The sequence below is a fragment of the Marmota flaviventris genome, chromosome 6 (assembly GCF_047511675.1).
Source record: "Marmota flaviventris isolate mMarFla1 chromosome 6, mMarFla1.hap1, whole genome shotgun sequence".
Lineage (NCBI taxonomy): Eukaryota > Metazoa > Chordata > Mammalia > Rodentia > Sciuridae > Marmota > Marmota flaviventris.
In genome coordinates this window covers 31,414,072-31,429,220 of record NC_092503.1, presented here as the reverse complement: position 1 = coordinate 31,429,220, position 15,149 = coordinate 31,414,072, and the positions used below count along the sequence as shown (strand labels likewise).

The 15,149-nt window shown below is 37.1% G+C and overlaps 1 protein-coding gene across 2 annotated transcripts in view; it reads right to left on the bottom strand.

The window, feature by feature from the left end:
- Positions 1–7,273: 7,273 nt before the first annotated feature.
- Slc18b1 (solute carrier family 18 member B1) overlaps positions 7,274–15,149 on the bottom strand; it is a 40,587-nt gene continuing 32,711 nt past the window's right edge. The window contains exons 10-14 of one of the 2 annotated variants that reach the window (XM_071613010.1): positions 14,361–14,456; positions 13,110–13,184; positions 11,221–11,314; positions 11,066–11,118; positions 7,274–10,804 (exon numbers count right to left, since the gene is read on the bottom strand). In XM_071613010.1, the coding sequence (XP_071469111.1) occupies positions 10,735–10,804; positions 11,066–11,118; positions 11,221–11,314; positions 13,110–13,184; positions 14,361–14,456 (388 nt within the window). In that variant the 3' untranslated portion in view covers positions 7,274–10,734. The remainder of the gene's footprint in view (positions 10,805–11,065; positions 11,119–11,220; positions 11,315–13,109; positions 13,185–14,360; positions 14,457–15,149) is intronic. The other variant, XM_027938412.2, reaches the window with a different exon arrangement.

Here is a 15,149-nt window from a genome sequence, read left to right as displayed (position 1 = left end):
TGAGTACAAAATTTACCCAAATCAACACTCCAACTTACTCATTCCTATTAGAGACTGAGAATTTATGCTCCATAAAGAAGAGCTGTCTATACAGAGATACTAAAAATTGTGCTCTATATGTGTAATAAGAATTGTAATGCATTCCCCTGTTGTGTATTTAAAATAATAATAATAAAATTAAAAAAAAAAAACAGAAGAGCTATCTAGTGTGTGCACTGCTACATCCCTGGGGTCTAAAGCACTGACTCCCAGATGCTGCTGCCTAGTTAGGATTGTTTCAGAGGAAAAATCAAGACTTCCTCTTCGAGGCCCCAGGCCCCAGGCCAGCTGGTTGGTCTGCCTGCCTGCCTGCCTGCCTTCTTTCCTTCTCTTCCTTTAACCTTCTCTTCCTCTCCTCCCCTCCTTCTTTCTTCCCTTCCTCCCTTCTTTAATTCCTTTCTTCTTTCTATTGTGGGAAGTAGACGCCAGGGATAATGAAGCATCTAAGACTATTGATGATAAAGATCATCATCTCTGTTACAACTCAGCTAATGTACAACTTCCATTTTTGTTAAAGGAAAATAACCACATGCATTGATGAAATACACACACACACACACACGCACACACCAATATGTGACCTCTGATGCCCTCCTGAACATCTTCCCCAGTCCCAACACAATGTAAAGGCTTTGTTTATTTTATATGGGCGTCTAGATGAAAGTCTCTTAAATACTCTCAAATCGCATAGAAGGGTAAAGACAAATAAAATTCATTCTATGCTTTCCCTCATACTGAGATAGAATTCTTGTTAAGGGTAAGGTCTAAGGGTTAGGAATAAGATCTGCTCATATTTTCTGCTTGGAATAGAGGTTTCTATTAAAGGAATAACTTGTTTTACCTATACAGAGAAGAAAACTGGAAGTAATTTCTAGAAAAATGGTCAAGCCCTTTAGGAGAAAGTGTAAAGGGACAGTTATTTTAATGAATTTTAGCATATTATATAATACTGATTGTTAGTGTTTGCTGGCATAATTATAAACTATATAATTTTATAGTTCATAATTATACTATATAAAGTATATATAATTAGTGAATGAGTATCAATTATTGGTAAGTAGTAGATTGTGAAGTGCCTTTACAGTTTAGAGATCATAGGGCTTAATGCCTACATATCAAATGACAGAAATGTAAGACATAGAGAGGCAGAGGGACTAGAGCAAGGTGTTCTTCCCATTCTGATTTTGGAATACCCACCTCACACTCCACCTTAGTACTGGGGATTAAAACTAGGGGCACTTTACAACTAAGCTACATCCCCAGGCTTTTAATTATGAGACAGGGTATTACCAAGTTGCTTAGGGTCTCGATAAATGGCTGAAGCTAGCCTCAAACTTTCAATCTTCCTGCCTCAGACTCCCAAGTCACTAGGATTATAAACATGCACCATCATGCCCAGCTTTCAAATTTATTATACCCAAGACATCATGCATGTATCTGAGATCTGTTTTAATATCTGAATCCAAAGATATACACACGTGTGTCTTTTTTTCCTGTTTTTAAAAAATGTATTGGTGCATTGTAATTTTACATAATAGTGGGATTCATTGTTCCCATATTTATGTTGCACACAACATAATTGGATCAATTTCATGCCCCAGTACCTTCCCTTTCCCTCACCTCCTCTGTTCCCTACTCTACTGATCTCTCTTTTGTTGTTGTTGTTGTTGTTGTTGTTGTTATTATTATTATTATTATTATTTGAATTATATATGCATAAGTAGGATTCATTTGTTATATTCATACATAGACATACATAATTTGGTAGATTTTGTTCCCTGGTACTTTTAATGAATTCAATCCAAACTGATCACCATAAGAAGACCACCCGTGAATTTTCCAAATGCTAAATGAACATTTGATGCAATTGATGCCTAGTAAAGATGACTGAGCCCCTCCACACTCATCCACCTCTGTAAGTATAATTTGGGTTATAATCTATTTTCATGTGAATTGATGTCACCAACTTATAACATTTTATCCTCTATTTTGCTTGTAAGAACTTAGCCAGATAAAGTGGTGAAGAGTTGATAACAGTTTTTACTTTGGGGGAGGAGGAGCCAGGACAATCATATTGGTAACTGGCATCTCATTGTCCTCAAATGTTCTTGGGCGTTTTTATTTGCTTGTGATAAAAAGAGAGAGAGAGAGAGAGAGAGAGAGAGAGAGAGAGAGAGAGAGAGAGAGAGAGAGAGAAAAGAAAGAAATGGCATTAATTAGCTGTTTGGGTATGTTTTATCTTTTATCAGAAGGGGAAAGGGAATATAATTTCCAATGTAAAGTCAAAACAAACATGTTCCCCTTTTTCTCTCTGTAGCATTTCAAAAGTCTATCTGAAACTGAGGATCTGAACAGTAAAGGTGACTGCACAAAAAAATCAGAAGCTATGTCTGACACCACAGTTTAATATATGAATTTCTTTGAGATGTAAAGAAAAACATTTGCCCAGGAATAAAATATCAAATTCAGGATATAGAACTTTAAAAATTGAAATTTTTGTGCTCAGAAAGATGATTAGTCAAGCAAGGCTTAATATCTTTAGTTGAACTGAGCTATAAAATAAGGTAAGGTTACTTAGCCATGGGGGAGCATTGATTAATTATAATTCACTGCTAAAAGAGCCTACTCCCAAATTTATCATTTTGTGATTAATAGACTTTAATTAAAAGGGTGAAAAGATTATTAAAATAATTGATCTAATATAATCCAATCAGAGTCACTATAAAAATAATCACAGTTCAAATGCTTTTTTTCTGTGAACCTGATCATCTGATAGAAAGATATTCAATTAACTGTGATTTTTTTAAATCTCACTGTTCCACTTTCTCAAAAGTAAAAAAATTACCATGTATTCTCAGCTTCGTATTCCACTTTGAACCTGTTTCTTTTCTTTTTTTTTTTTGGTCCTGGAGATAGTTAACTCAGAGATAGTTAACTACTGAGTCACATCTCCAGCCTTTTTTATATCTTATTTAGAGATAGGGTCTCACTGAGTTGCTTAGGGCTTTGCTAAGTTGCTGAGTCTGGCTTTGAACTAGCAATCCTCCTGTCTCAGCCTCCCAAGCTGCTGGGATTACAGTTGTGCACCACTGCACCTGGCTATTTCTTTCCTTTAAGTTCAGGTCAATTATATCTGCTCTATCTCCTTCACACTTTGAAGGTTTTTCTGAGTGAAAGATGCATGAAAGTGCTCTGTAACTCATAGTGGGAATGAATTAACAAAAATGGGTGATAGTAATATAATGATCCTGGCTACTTAATATTATTCTATTGTTAGGACTACAAAAGTACTTTTGTTCAAGTAAACATTTCTCATCTATTTAAGTACTGAAGAACTGCAGGGGGTTACTTAGGGGTGATAGGGAATATGTTACCAACTCCTTGATCATATCATGCCAAGCCAGATATTGAAAATTATCAAGCTATGGAGCATTTGTTTTTTATCAAATATATAAGGACCTCAAAATGATTCATCAATAATTCTACTTGTTTGTTCTCAGTGAACAAGAGCAAGAAAAAATATGCTCTCCTATGATAACATCTCAGTCAAGGTGATGCCCTGTACTCCTCTGGTTCCTGTTTTCTTCTTTCTGTGGTCTTTGCTCTGACAGTCACCCCCTGGTGACTTTCTGGTTTGGTGTCATTCTCTAGGCGGGCCCTAATCTCAAGAGTGACAGCAGTTAGACACTAAGATGTAGCCTGCTTTATCCTATCTTGACAAGTCTAGTTTCTATCTTCTAAAGCAGCCCTAAGAGCCAGGAACTCAGACTAGGTGGAATGGTGCAATTTCTGCTGAACAGGAACACAAGTCAGTAGAAGCCCCAAGAGCAATAAAAGCTGGAGATTAGCCTGAAAAGCCTAAGTCGACTCATATCCACGTCGTATTTTTTCTGTTTATCACCATATTCTCCCCTCTAGATATGGAGAGAGTTGCATGACCTATAGTCAGTCCTATGTCTAGTTGTTGCTAAATTACACGGCATGACCTTTTTTTACTGTAGTTAATGATTGTTGTGAACTACTTCCTGGCTGTGTGGCTATGAGCAAGGTATATATTCTCCCAGGGCCTCTGTTTTCCTCATCTGCCAAACAATGATAATATGTGCCGAATAATTTTTGCTGTTACTATTATTATTGCTTCATCTCTACAAGATTGAGCCCTACTGGGAAGGTGATGCTCAGTGCAGCTTTGATCCAGGTTTCTGGTCAGAACCCCACCTGTCCTGTTAAGAGAACTTCAGTAAATCCATGTTCTCTATTCTTATTTTTCTGTCTTTCTTCACAAACTCTTTTATGGCTCCTTGCTTTCAAGTCAAATGATCCAAATGGTTTTTCCTAAAATTAATTTAACTTCCAGTTATACTAGCTAGTGTCGATGACTTTCCCTACAACTGCACCACAGAGTCTCCCTTTATCACTCTTTTCTTTTTCTTTCTTTCTTTCTTCTTTCTTCCTTTCTTTCTTTTTCTTTCTTTCTTTCTTTTTTTTTTTATACTTAGATTGAACCTAGGGGTGCTTTACCATTGAGCTACATCCCCAGCAATTTTTATTTTTTATTTTAAGACAGGGTTTCACTAAAGTTGCTGAGGCTAGCCTTAAAATTCCAATCCTCCTGCCTCAAGCCCCCAGAGTCACTAGGATTACAGGCATGCACCACCATGCCTGATCTATTATGCATTTGTAAAAACTCCTACACGTGCACAAAACTTGCAGAGAAACTAGGTTACTTGTACATTGCTGCTGGAAATTTAAAAATGGTACCTCCATTCTGGAAAACAGCTTGGCAATTTCTCAAAAAAAAAAAAAATCTCAACTCAGCTAGGGGCTCAGAAAAGCAGGGGGGTGAGATTGATGCCAATGATGAGAATCAATCAGGGACAAGTCCTGTTTCCCCAGTTGTGAAGTTTGAACAACCAAGAAATGCCCAGGCAAGCATACAAAACAAGTTTTATTTAAAGACTAGAATAAACAGAGACTTCTCTGCAGAGAAGGGTGCCCAGAGCTATATGTCTAAGGAAGTGGGGGCATCCTGCCTTTTTAAACATTTTAGAGTTTCTTTGTTCTCATGTCCTCCTTCTCCCCTTATCTTGCCTACATAACTAGTGACCAAAAGATGGGCCAAAATGTGGGGAAGAAGCCTTTTAGGGGTGTCTTTCCATGTCTGCCCAAATGGGCAGGAATGGAGCCTCCCAGGAGATGCTTCATTAAAACTCTTACAACTCCCTGCAGGAAGGAACAATTCACTGGAGATAGTCTTTGCCTCAAGATGAGGTTGAAGCACTCTTTTCTCCTCTCCATCTTCTCTACTCTGGAGAAATCTGACAGGAGGACTCTGACAGGAAGGTTTTGGTAGGGGAGGGGAACTGTTTCTTCAGTTTCAGGTTATGCCACTAAGCAGAGTGACAACATGAAAAGACCTAGAAGAATAGGTGGAGTCTTGCAATTGTTGCTTTACCCACCTGGAATGTTGTCTCAAGCCATAACTCTGCTGAATGGAATTCATTTAAATGGAAGACCAATTAATCTGCAATATCAATTTGGGAGTTCTCACTAATCTAAATCAACTAGCTGAGGCTGAGTGGTGTGTTCAGCTTTAGGCATGAAGAAGCTGTGGGCAGATCTTCCCTTTCTAAGCAGTTCTTCCCCATTAACAATGCTGCTTGACCTCAAGAATATGTTTCCTTTTACAAGGTGCAATCTCAAGCACACACTCTAGGGCTGTGGCTCCCTTACTCACTAAGATGAATGTCCTATGTCCTAATGTGCGCCCCCATCTTCCTTACCAAGTCATCTTCCAGTCCAGGAGGTTAGACTCAGCTCACCATAACCAAGTGTCTTGGCTCTCTATCAAATACGAACAAAAGAGGCAAAAGCAAACCAATAAGGGTGATAGTTGAACAGAATATAATAATAATAGAAGAAGAAATGAAAATAGCCCAAAGTTCTGAAAACATAGGAAGAAAATAAGGTATTAGTACTGCATTCAGGACAAAGATTTGTCTACACTGATTTTAATTACCTTAGAAGGAAAAAAGAACTCTACCTGTATTTATTCAGCAACTGATTTTATGACTATCAAATCTGAATATATAAACTAGAACTTAATTGATTTGGATTTCAATTTTTGTTTGGATTTGTAAGACTTTTTTTTTTCTTTTTCAGTACTAAGGATCAAACTCAGGCCCTAATGCTCACTAGATAAGCACTCTACTACTGAACTATATCCCTAGTCCATTTTATTTTCCATTTTGAAACAGGATTTCATTTTGTTGCCCCGGCTGGATTTAACTTGAGATCCTCCTGCCTCAGCCTTCTGAGTACAGGGATTACAGGCATGCGACACCATACCAGGCTTGATTTGAATGTGGTTTTGTATTTGTAATGCTATTGTTGACCCATGTTCAACAAAAAACACACTTTTTATTTCTTCATTTTAGTACTGCTGATGAAATCAGAGGTTATTACTGAACACCAGGTTTTCCTGGATTGGGCCTACACTCTAACCCTCAAGCACAAACAGGCTGCCATTAGAAGGGGAACTGTGAATTTCTGAAAGGAATTAGTGCAAATATTTAAGAATTGTGAGTAGTTCCTAATGAAGGCTCATTTCATGTAGCCCTGAAAACTAAGGATATGGTTTCCTTAGTTAATACTCTAGGTAACATTTTATTTTTTTCTAAATATATTGTTTCTGGGCTTATTCTTTTATGTGTTTATTTCATTAGATAAGGGCCCATGCAAGTGACTCTAAAGGAAAAGATGATACCATGGGACTGATCTTTAGGTTATTTCCTTTCAACATGATTATATCTAGAGGTATCAGCCTCTTTATACACACACACACACACACACACACACACACACACTCTGTCACACACACACACACACACATACACTCTGTCACACACACACACACTTTTTTAGTTGTGTGATCTTAATTTTATTCACTTATTTATATGTGGTGCTGAGAATCAAACCCAGTGCTTCACACATGTGAGGCAAGCACTCTACCACTGAGCCACAAACCCAGCTTTCACATCTTACTAATAGTTGTAATATGGTTTCTAAGAACAACCATCAGAAAGTTGAAAATTTCTAAATTGAACCACCATAATCTGGGACTGTATTTATTAACCACTTCTTTTGATAGCTAGATTTGAGAGAGTATATGTAACATATTAAATCTTGATAATGAAAAAAAAATAAGCCAATAGAATGATATTTCATCAATACATGATGTTTAATATTTATTGCCAAAATCAAGTTTCCTATCTAAAACAAATGAGTTATTTGGGGGAAAGTAAAGCAAACTAATCATGCAACCATGAAACATCCCAGCAGGTATATTCCTGGCATTTGTCTCAGAGAAATGAAGGTTTATGTTTTCACAAAAATCTGTTTGTAAATGTTCATAGCAGTTTTATTTGTAATCATAAGCCAGAGACAATCCATACATCTTTTAATAGGTAGATACACAAGACATCCATACCATGAAATGTTACTCACCAATATAAATGAATGAACCTGGATGTATCTCAAGGGCATTATACTGAGTCAAAAAAGCCAATCCCAAAATAAAATTACATATTAATTCCAGTTTTACATTTCTTGAAATAACTAGATGCCAGAAATGGAGATTAGTAAAGATGGAAGGGAATTAGGGGAATTAAGAGTAGCTGCAAAAGGACAACATGAGGGGTGTGGTGACAGGAATATTCTGCATCCTGGTTATAATATTATATCACAGTTTTTCAAGATGTTACTACTGGGGGGAAAACAGGGAAAGGAGAAACAGGATCAGTTTATTTATTCTTACAACTTCATGTGAACCAGCAATTATCTCAAAATCCTAAAATCTTAATTAAAAGAAATATGATCTGTATATCCTTATTTTTCCTTTAATTTGTGTATTACCCCAATATGGGATAAAATATTGTCTTAACATAAAAATATCCTTATTTATCTATTATTAATATATTATGCAGTTAGGTACATAAAATAGTAATTTTCATTTTTAAAGAGTTCATTTAAGCTGGGTACCTTTAATATATTTAAAATATAAATATATAAAAAATGCAAACATATACATAGGAATATCCTCTGATGATTTTGATCTACTTCTTGGGTTTCATAGTCTCAAACATTTTTTTCTTTATCCTTCGTTTACTGAGAGCAGCATGTTGAAAATTAGAATTTAAAAAGCTCTTACAAAAAAAAAAAAAAAAAACCTAGAATCTTTGCATTGACATTGAGTTTTCAACATTCAACTGTGCTGGTAAGGGAAATGGACTGGAGATCCTGAGCAAAGTCCGAAGGCCAGATTGAGGCAGCAGAGGCGGTTGCTGTGGCCTCAGTGCTTTAATAGCGCCACCCTGAGGCAGCATCTGTAACTTCATGCGTTCAGTGGCATTGCCACCAGGCGGAAGAGGGGGCATCCCTGCACCAGTGGGCTTAGAGAGAAGAAACGCAAGTGTATATCAGGAAAGTTTGACCAGGGAGAACCAGGCCTGTCCCTGCTCTGCCCTCCACATTGGTTCAGGGGAACGTGGTCATACTCTGACCTACAAGTCACTGGTGCTCTTCCTGCACTGACCAACCTCCAAGGATGAAGGAGGTTGAGAGGAATAGGGAAGAGTTCATAAGAGCCTTGTGATCCAACCTTACAGTTAGTGCCAGGCACCCTTCCAAAAGCAGTCCTCTTCAACCCTGGGTATCCATTTACGTTGGTTTTGGTGGTGGGGAATGGCATCCCATCATGGTTTTGATTATTTGTCTCTTCAGGATCTGTTTTGCTTTTCTTCTCTATGTGACTTAGAAGCACTAGAATCCACCCACATCCTCCAGCTAAAAACCTAGAATCATCCTTGATTCCTCTCTCCTTCCCCCTCCACAGCAACAATCGTGTCAGTTCCACTTCTGAATATATCCTTTTCTCTCCACCCCTCCACCTCTCTAGTTAAAACCATTATTGTCTCTCCCAAAGCTCCAAAGTTCTCCCTGCATCTCAATCCCTGCTTATCAGCAACCCCACTTGCTGTCCACAGGCAGATCCAAAGAACTTCCTGAAACTTCAAGTAGACTCTGCACACCTCCATTTAAATACCGCTACTCCCCACTTCCCTAACTCTATTTACAGGATTCTGGAAAGTATAGAGTGCTCTCATCTTCTACCACACCAAGCACATGCTAAGGACTGGTCTCTCTTCAAAATGAATGAATGGCAGACTCATTCTCATTCTTCAGCTCTCAGCTCAAAAGTCTCACCTCCATGCAGAGCCTTTGTCCAAACAAGGCCCCACACCTAATCAACACCAGCTAATTATTCTATCGTATCATGTTTTTTCCTTCAGAACATTTTTGTAAGATAATAAATAATTCTGGCATTTATTTACTGTTTGTTCCTTTTCCTGGTTAAAAGTTACATAAAGGCAGTAATCACAGCTAAATTCCTAGCAACTGGTATCAATTCATTAGAGGTGATCAAAGATATTTTTGAATAAATAGATAAAATCATTTATTCTAAAAAAAAGAGTTAATGTTGCTATTACAGCATGAAATAGACCAGGAGGTATGAGAGTTGACATTGTTTCACTTCAAATAAGAGCATGGATTTTACATGTCCATGGAGGGAGTGTGTCCCTAACACACAACATAAATTCCTGGATGGGGCTGGGGTACTGATCTGATCTAAGGATGAAATCTACCAAGAGTACCAGGACACAAGCTAGGCATGGTGGTGCATGCCTGTAATCCCAGCTACTCTGAGGCTGTTGCAGCAGGACCTCAAATTTGAGGCCATCCTGAGCAACTTAGCAAGACTCTGTCTTAAAATAAGATTTAAAAAGTGTAGGAACATAGTTCAGTGATAGGGCACTTGTCTAGCATGTGTGAGGCCCTGAGTTCATTCCCTAGTACTGGGGAAAAAAAAAAAAAAAAAAACAAAGAAAGAAAAAAGAAAAGTAGAACTAAAACACAGATATGTTAAAGGGAATGAGTAATGTTATATCAAGCACCTTTCACACATCTGAAATTTTGAGAAAAACTGAGGGCCCAGGAGATGCTACAGAATTTTTGCATGGCAGGCAGAAATTTTGCTTTTTAAACAAAGACAAAAATCTCAAGTCAGAGAAAATATGTTTTAAAACCTGATTTCATAGTTAATTATTCTATACATTTGTGTCATCATGATATATTCAGCATATGTCAAATCAATCATTTCTTTCCTTGTCAGTAAAAATGAAGGTATATTCCATTCACAAAATCAGTGCACTCAGAATAAAAAGTAAACAGAGGAAGCAAGAAGGCTAGACAATTCATAACAGAATCTTCAAGGAGAAGTTTGGTCATTTAAAATAACAATCTCCTGGGGCTGAGGATAAGCTCAGTTGGTAGAGTGCTTGTCTTACATGCACAAGGCCCTGGGTTCAATCCCCAGCACCACAAAAAATTTTGCTGGTTTTTAACTATCTTTCTCATAATTAATGTTTCAAATATGGCTGGCTCAGTCAGTTACCCTTTCTGGGCAACTTTAAGTACAGCCCAACACAGGGTCATCCAAAAGCATGTGGGCTCTTTCAGGGAGTGGTGGAGGCCCCATGGAGCTCTGTGTCCAAAACTGAGAAGACCTTCCCAACAGTGATATGCAGGGCCACCAGCATCTGTCTCCCAATCTGTATCCATCCAGGACTCAGAAGGCTAGATTTCATTAGGCAAAAGAGCAGTTCGTTCCTCTTCTGTGCCAACGATGTTTTGAGACTTAGACCTACTTTGAGAGGAAAAAAAGAGAATTTCAGGATCTCTTATCTAAAAATGAACAACAAACAAACAAACAACAACATAAACAGTGCCTACATATCTACCCAACTATCCCCTTAAACCTGGCAAACATATTTACCAAGTAAGGGACGAGCCTCAGGGCCCCCAGAAATCTGCTAACTAGAAGGATGGATATAAATTGGTATTTCTTGACCACACCCATAAGCTGACATCTAAAGGCAGAAAAAAGAACTCTAAAAGTTGACCATACCTTCTTCTTCTCCTTGAGTGCTCCAGGAGGTAAAATAAGCCCATCACTAATCCCTTTAACACAGTGAAAAGTACTGGTTAATGTAAATCCTCCATGACAACTTTCTCAAAAATGTAAAGAAGATTGGGGTGGAGGGGAAAACATGGGTTACTTACACTTATCAGAGGCCACAGGCCTTGTATAGCTGCTGCCCACTCAAAACCAATTTTCTCATACAGAAATCCACCCAGCATTGGTCCTGCAAAAGCACTGACGATGGATAGATGAATTATTAAACAATAAAAAAAATAATTGCTTAGTAAAAGTCACTCGATTCCTCAGTCCCAGGTCTCCCTTAAATTAGGACTACAAATACTGAATAAAAGATAGTGGAATGAGATGGATATCATGTATGAAAACATGGATGGTGTGAATATACTTTGTATACAAATAGAGATATGAAAATTGTGCTCTCTATGTGTAATATGAATTGTAATGCATTCCACCATAATATATAACAAATTATAATTTTAAAAAAGAAAATAAAATACAGTCTTCAACTTCCCTGAGAACAACAACAAATGTCGATTCTGGGGCATAGCATTGGGTATAAGAAAAGAATTGTAGGGCAGGGAGTGCCTCTCAGTGGTAGAGAGCTTGCCTGGCAGGTATGAAGTGCTGGTTGGATTCCTACAACCACTACAGAACAAAACAACAGAAAAATTACCTGATAATGATGTTCAAAATTTTTTAAAAAGGTGATACATTCGGAAGGATCTTTATATTATTCTGTCCTCAGTATTTGCATCTAATATAATTCAATTGAATACTTATTTTTGATCATATACAACATTTCTAACATGTAGTTACCCTTATGATGCAGTAGAAAGTAAAAACTAAATAAACAAATGAATAAAAAAATAAGATTCAAGGATGGATCCACCATATGACCCAACTATCCTGCTCCTGGGTATTTTTCCTAAAGATCTAAAATTGGCATACTATAGTGACACAGCCACATCAATGTTTATAGAAGCACAATTCACAATAGCAAAATTATGAAATCAACCCAGATGCCTGTCAACAGATGAATGGATTAATAAATCATAATATATATATATATATATATATATATATATATATATATATATATATGACATATATATCATATATATACATACAATGGAGTTCTACTTAGCCATTAAAAAGAGTGAAATTATGTCATTTGTTACTAAATGGATGGAAATGGAGAATATCATGCTAAGTGAAATTAGACAAATTCAGAAGCTCAAAAGTTAAATGTTCTCTCATATGCAGAAAATAGAGTAAAATAAAGGAAAGGGAGAGGGGAGGACAGGAATACATAAAGAGCCAGTCAAATACAAATTAATAAATGAGCAAAAGGAAGTCTAGTAGAGTAGACGAAGGAGAAGAAGGAGGAGGGAGGGGAAGGAAAAGGGGGATAATGAACTGAAATCAATTTTCATGCATGTATGAGTTTGTTGGGTTGAACCCAACTACTATGTATAACCGTAAAGCTCTAATTTAAAAAAAAAAAAGAGGGGTGGGAGAGCAAGGGAGGGGTCAGGGGGTTAGCAATGATGGTGGAATGTGATGGACATCATTATCCAAAGTACATGTATGAAGACATGAATTGGTGTGAACATACTTTATATACAGAGATATGAAAAATTGTGTTCTATATGTGTAATATGAATTGTGATGCATTCTGCTGTCATGTATCTAAAAAATAAAAGCAATTTAAAAAAGATTTTAAAAATCTGAAGTATAGTTTTGTTTAGGGAACTTCCAAATACCACTTCAATAAGACAAAGTATGTGAGACCATTTTGCTTTGGTTTCAAATCTGCTGGTATAATCAGATTTTGGAGCCTGAAAGTATAGATCAGACTTCTGGATCTACCCTGTACCAACAATTTTTCTTTAAAAAGCTCATCTGACTTCACAGTATCTCAATTTCAATGGAGGTTCTATTTTCAAATACAAATTAATAAATGAGCAAAAGGAAGTCTTTCAGGTGTGGATGAAATTCAATGCCTACTTACCCAACTGACCACATGCCACCAATGAGACCTGAAACAAGTCCCAGCGTACTTAATCCCTCTTCAAATCCATTTTCACTGAAAAGAGAAATATGAGTGCATCCATTATTAAAAGGAAAACCTACATAAAAGAAAAAAGTTGTATGATAGATGCATTAAGAGAAACCACAGGTAATCTGGGCAAGAGCAAGAACACTCTGCTTTGTAAGATAATGCAGCTCAGTGGCAAAGCATGGCTAAGCATGCAAAGGCCCAAGTTTAATCCCCAGCACTAAAAATTTAAAAAGAAAAAAGAAAAAAACTAATTTGGAGGAATTTTCATCATATCAAGTGCTTACAGAATATATAATAAAGAAATTCATAAAAATAAAAAAGAAAGGTGGGCAGAAGAGATTCCATGAAAATCAAAGGGCGATAGTAAAGAAAAAGGATCAGGAAGTGGGTGGGAAGAGAAGGTGGAGGGGGGAAGTGCAGGGGAGTGATATTGGCCAAATTATATGGTTACATTATGTTCATGTATGAATATGTAACAACAAATACCACCCATTATAGTACAACTCTAATGCACCAATTAAAAAAAATTGGAAAGAGGAAAAAAATTAAGTGGTAAAGTGTTTATCCTAAGTAGATAGTGGAAAGTTAAGACTGTAATTAAAATCCATAGAACAACCACCAAAAAATTTTACAAAGAAATGTAGTAGAAAACTACAATAAGTTATTTCTTTTATATAAAAAAAGAAATTCATAAAATGAGATGAAAGTGTGAGGAGAATAATGGGCAGCTTTAAGAAAACACAGGCAGCTTCTTATTTCTACAACTGCTGAACTGACCCAGCATAGCCTTGGTACTTACAGTTCTTCACCAATGTGCTCATCAAACCAAGGAATGATGGACAGGTGACAGAAGCCTCATCACCCTGTGGTCTTGTATGGATTCCACCATGAAAGGGGCACAAGGCAAAAGTCTTTCCATTTTGCAATGGCTTTTCCAAATTACATGTATGCTAAGGCAAAAACCAAGCCAAGCATCTATCTTCAACCTGCTCTACCTATGTGTATTAATAATACTATATATTATAATTTACATGATTTTATAATTATTTACATGCATATACATACATATGCATTCTATGGCATGAAGATTTACTATTGGGGGGAAAAATCCAATATCCTACAAAATTGAAAAATTCAAGAAAGCCTGTCACACTCACTGCTGTTTGCAGCACAGTTCTTGAAGCGACGAGAGTAACTTACTATGCACAACTGAGAATCTCCGGAAAAGTCGGAATTATACTCATTCCAGCAGAGAAGCCATTTATAACTAATATCAACACCAGCAGCCACAGCTGACTACAAAAGAGTTTTGGAGAACACAAAAACAAACACATTAGCATTTTTAGAGCTATAAAACTTAATGCTAAGACATGCAGGATCCCAGAGAAGTTTGTTTCATAGATGAGGTGACTGGCCTCGTTCCCATTCCCCTATGATGGTGTGTTTCATCCTGTTGAGTCACCCTTCAGTCCCTCGTATTCACCCATGTGGTGTCTCAGTCTCTTTGGTCACACACATCACAGGTCTGGGGCCAACCTGCCTTCCCAACACACAAAATTTTTTCAAAAGTGGTTAAAATATCAATACTAACTCTGGTCATTGAATCACTTGGCTTTGAAATTTAATTAACCCCAAACAACGGCAAAGAAAGAAAGGTATAAGACAGAAATTAACATTTGTTCTACATCAGGCACTAGGCCAGTTATTTAATGAACAGTATCTCATTTTTTTTATTAGTTGTTCAAAACATTACAAAGTTCTTGACATATCATATTTCATACATTTGATTCAAGCGGATTATGAACTCCCATTATTACCCTATATACATAATGCAGATTCACATCGGTTACACATCCACTTTTTTACCTACTGCCATACTAGTGTATGTTGTATTCTGCTGCCTTTCCTAACCTCTACTATCCCCCCTCCCCTCCCCTTCTCTCCCCTCCCATCCCCTCCCTTCCCGTCTTCTCTCCCTACCCCATCTAC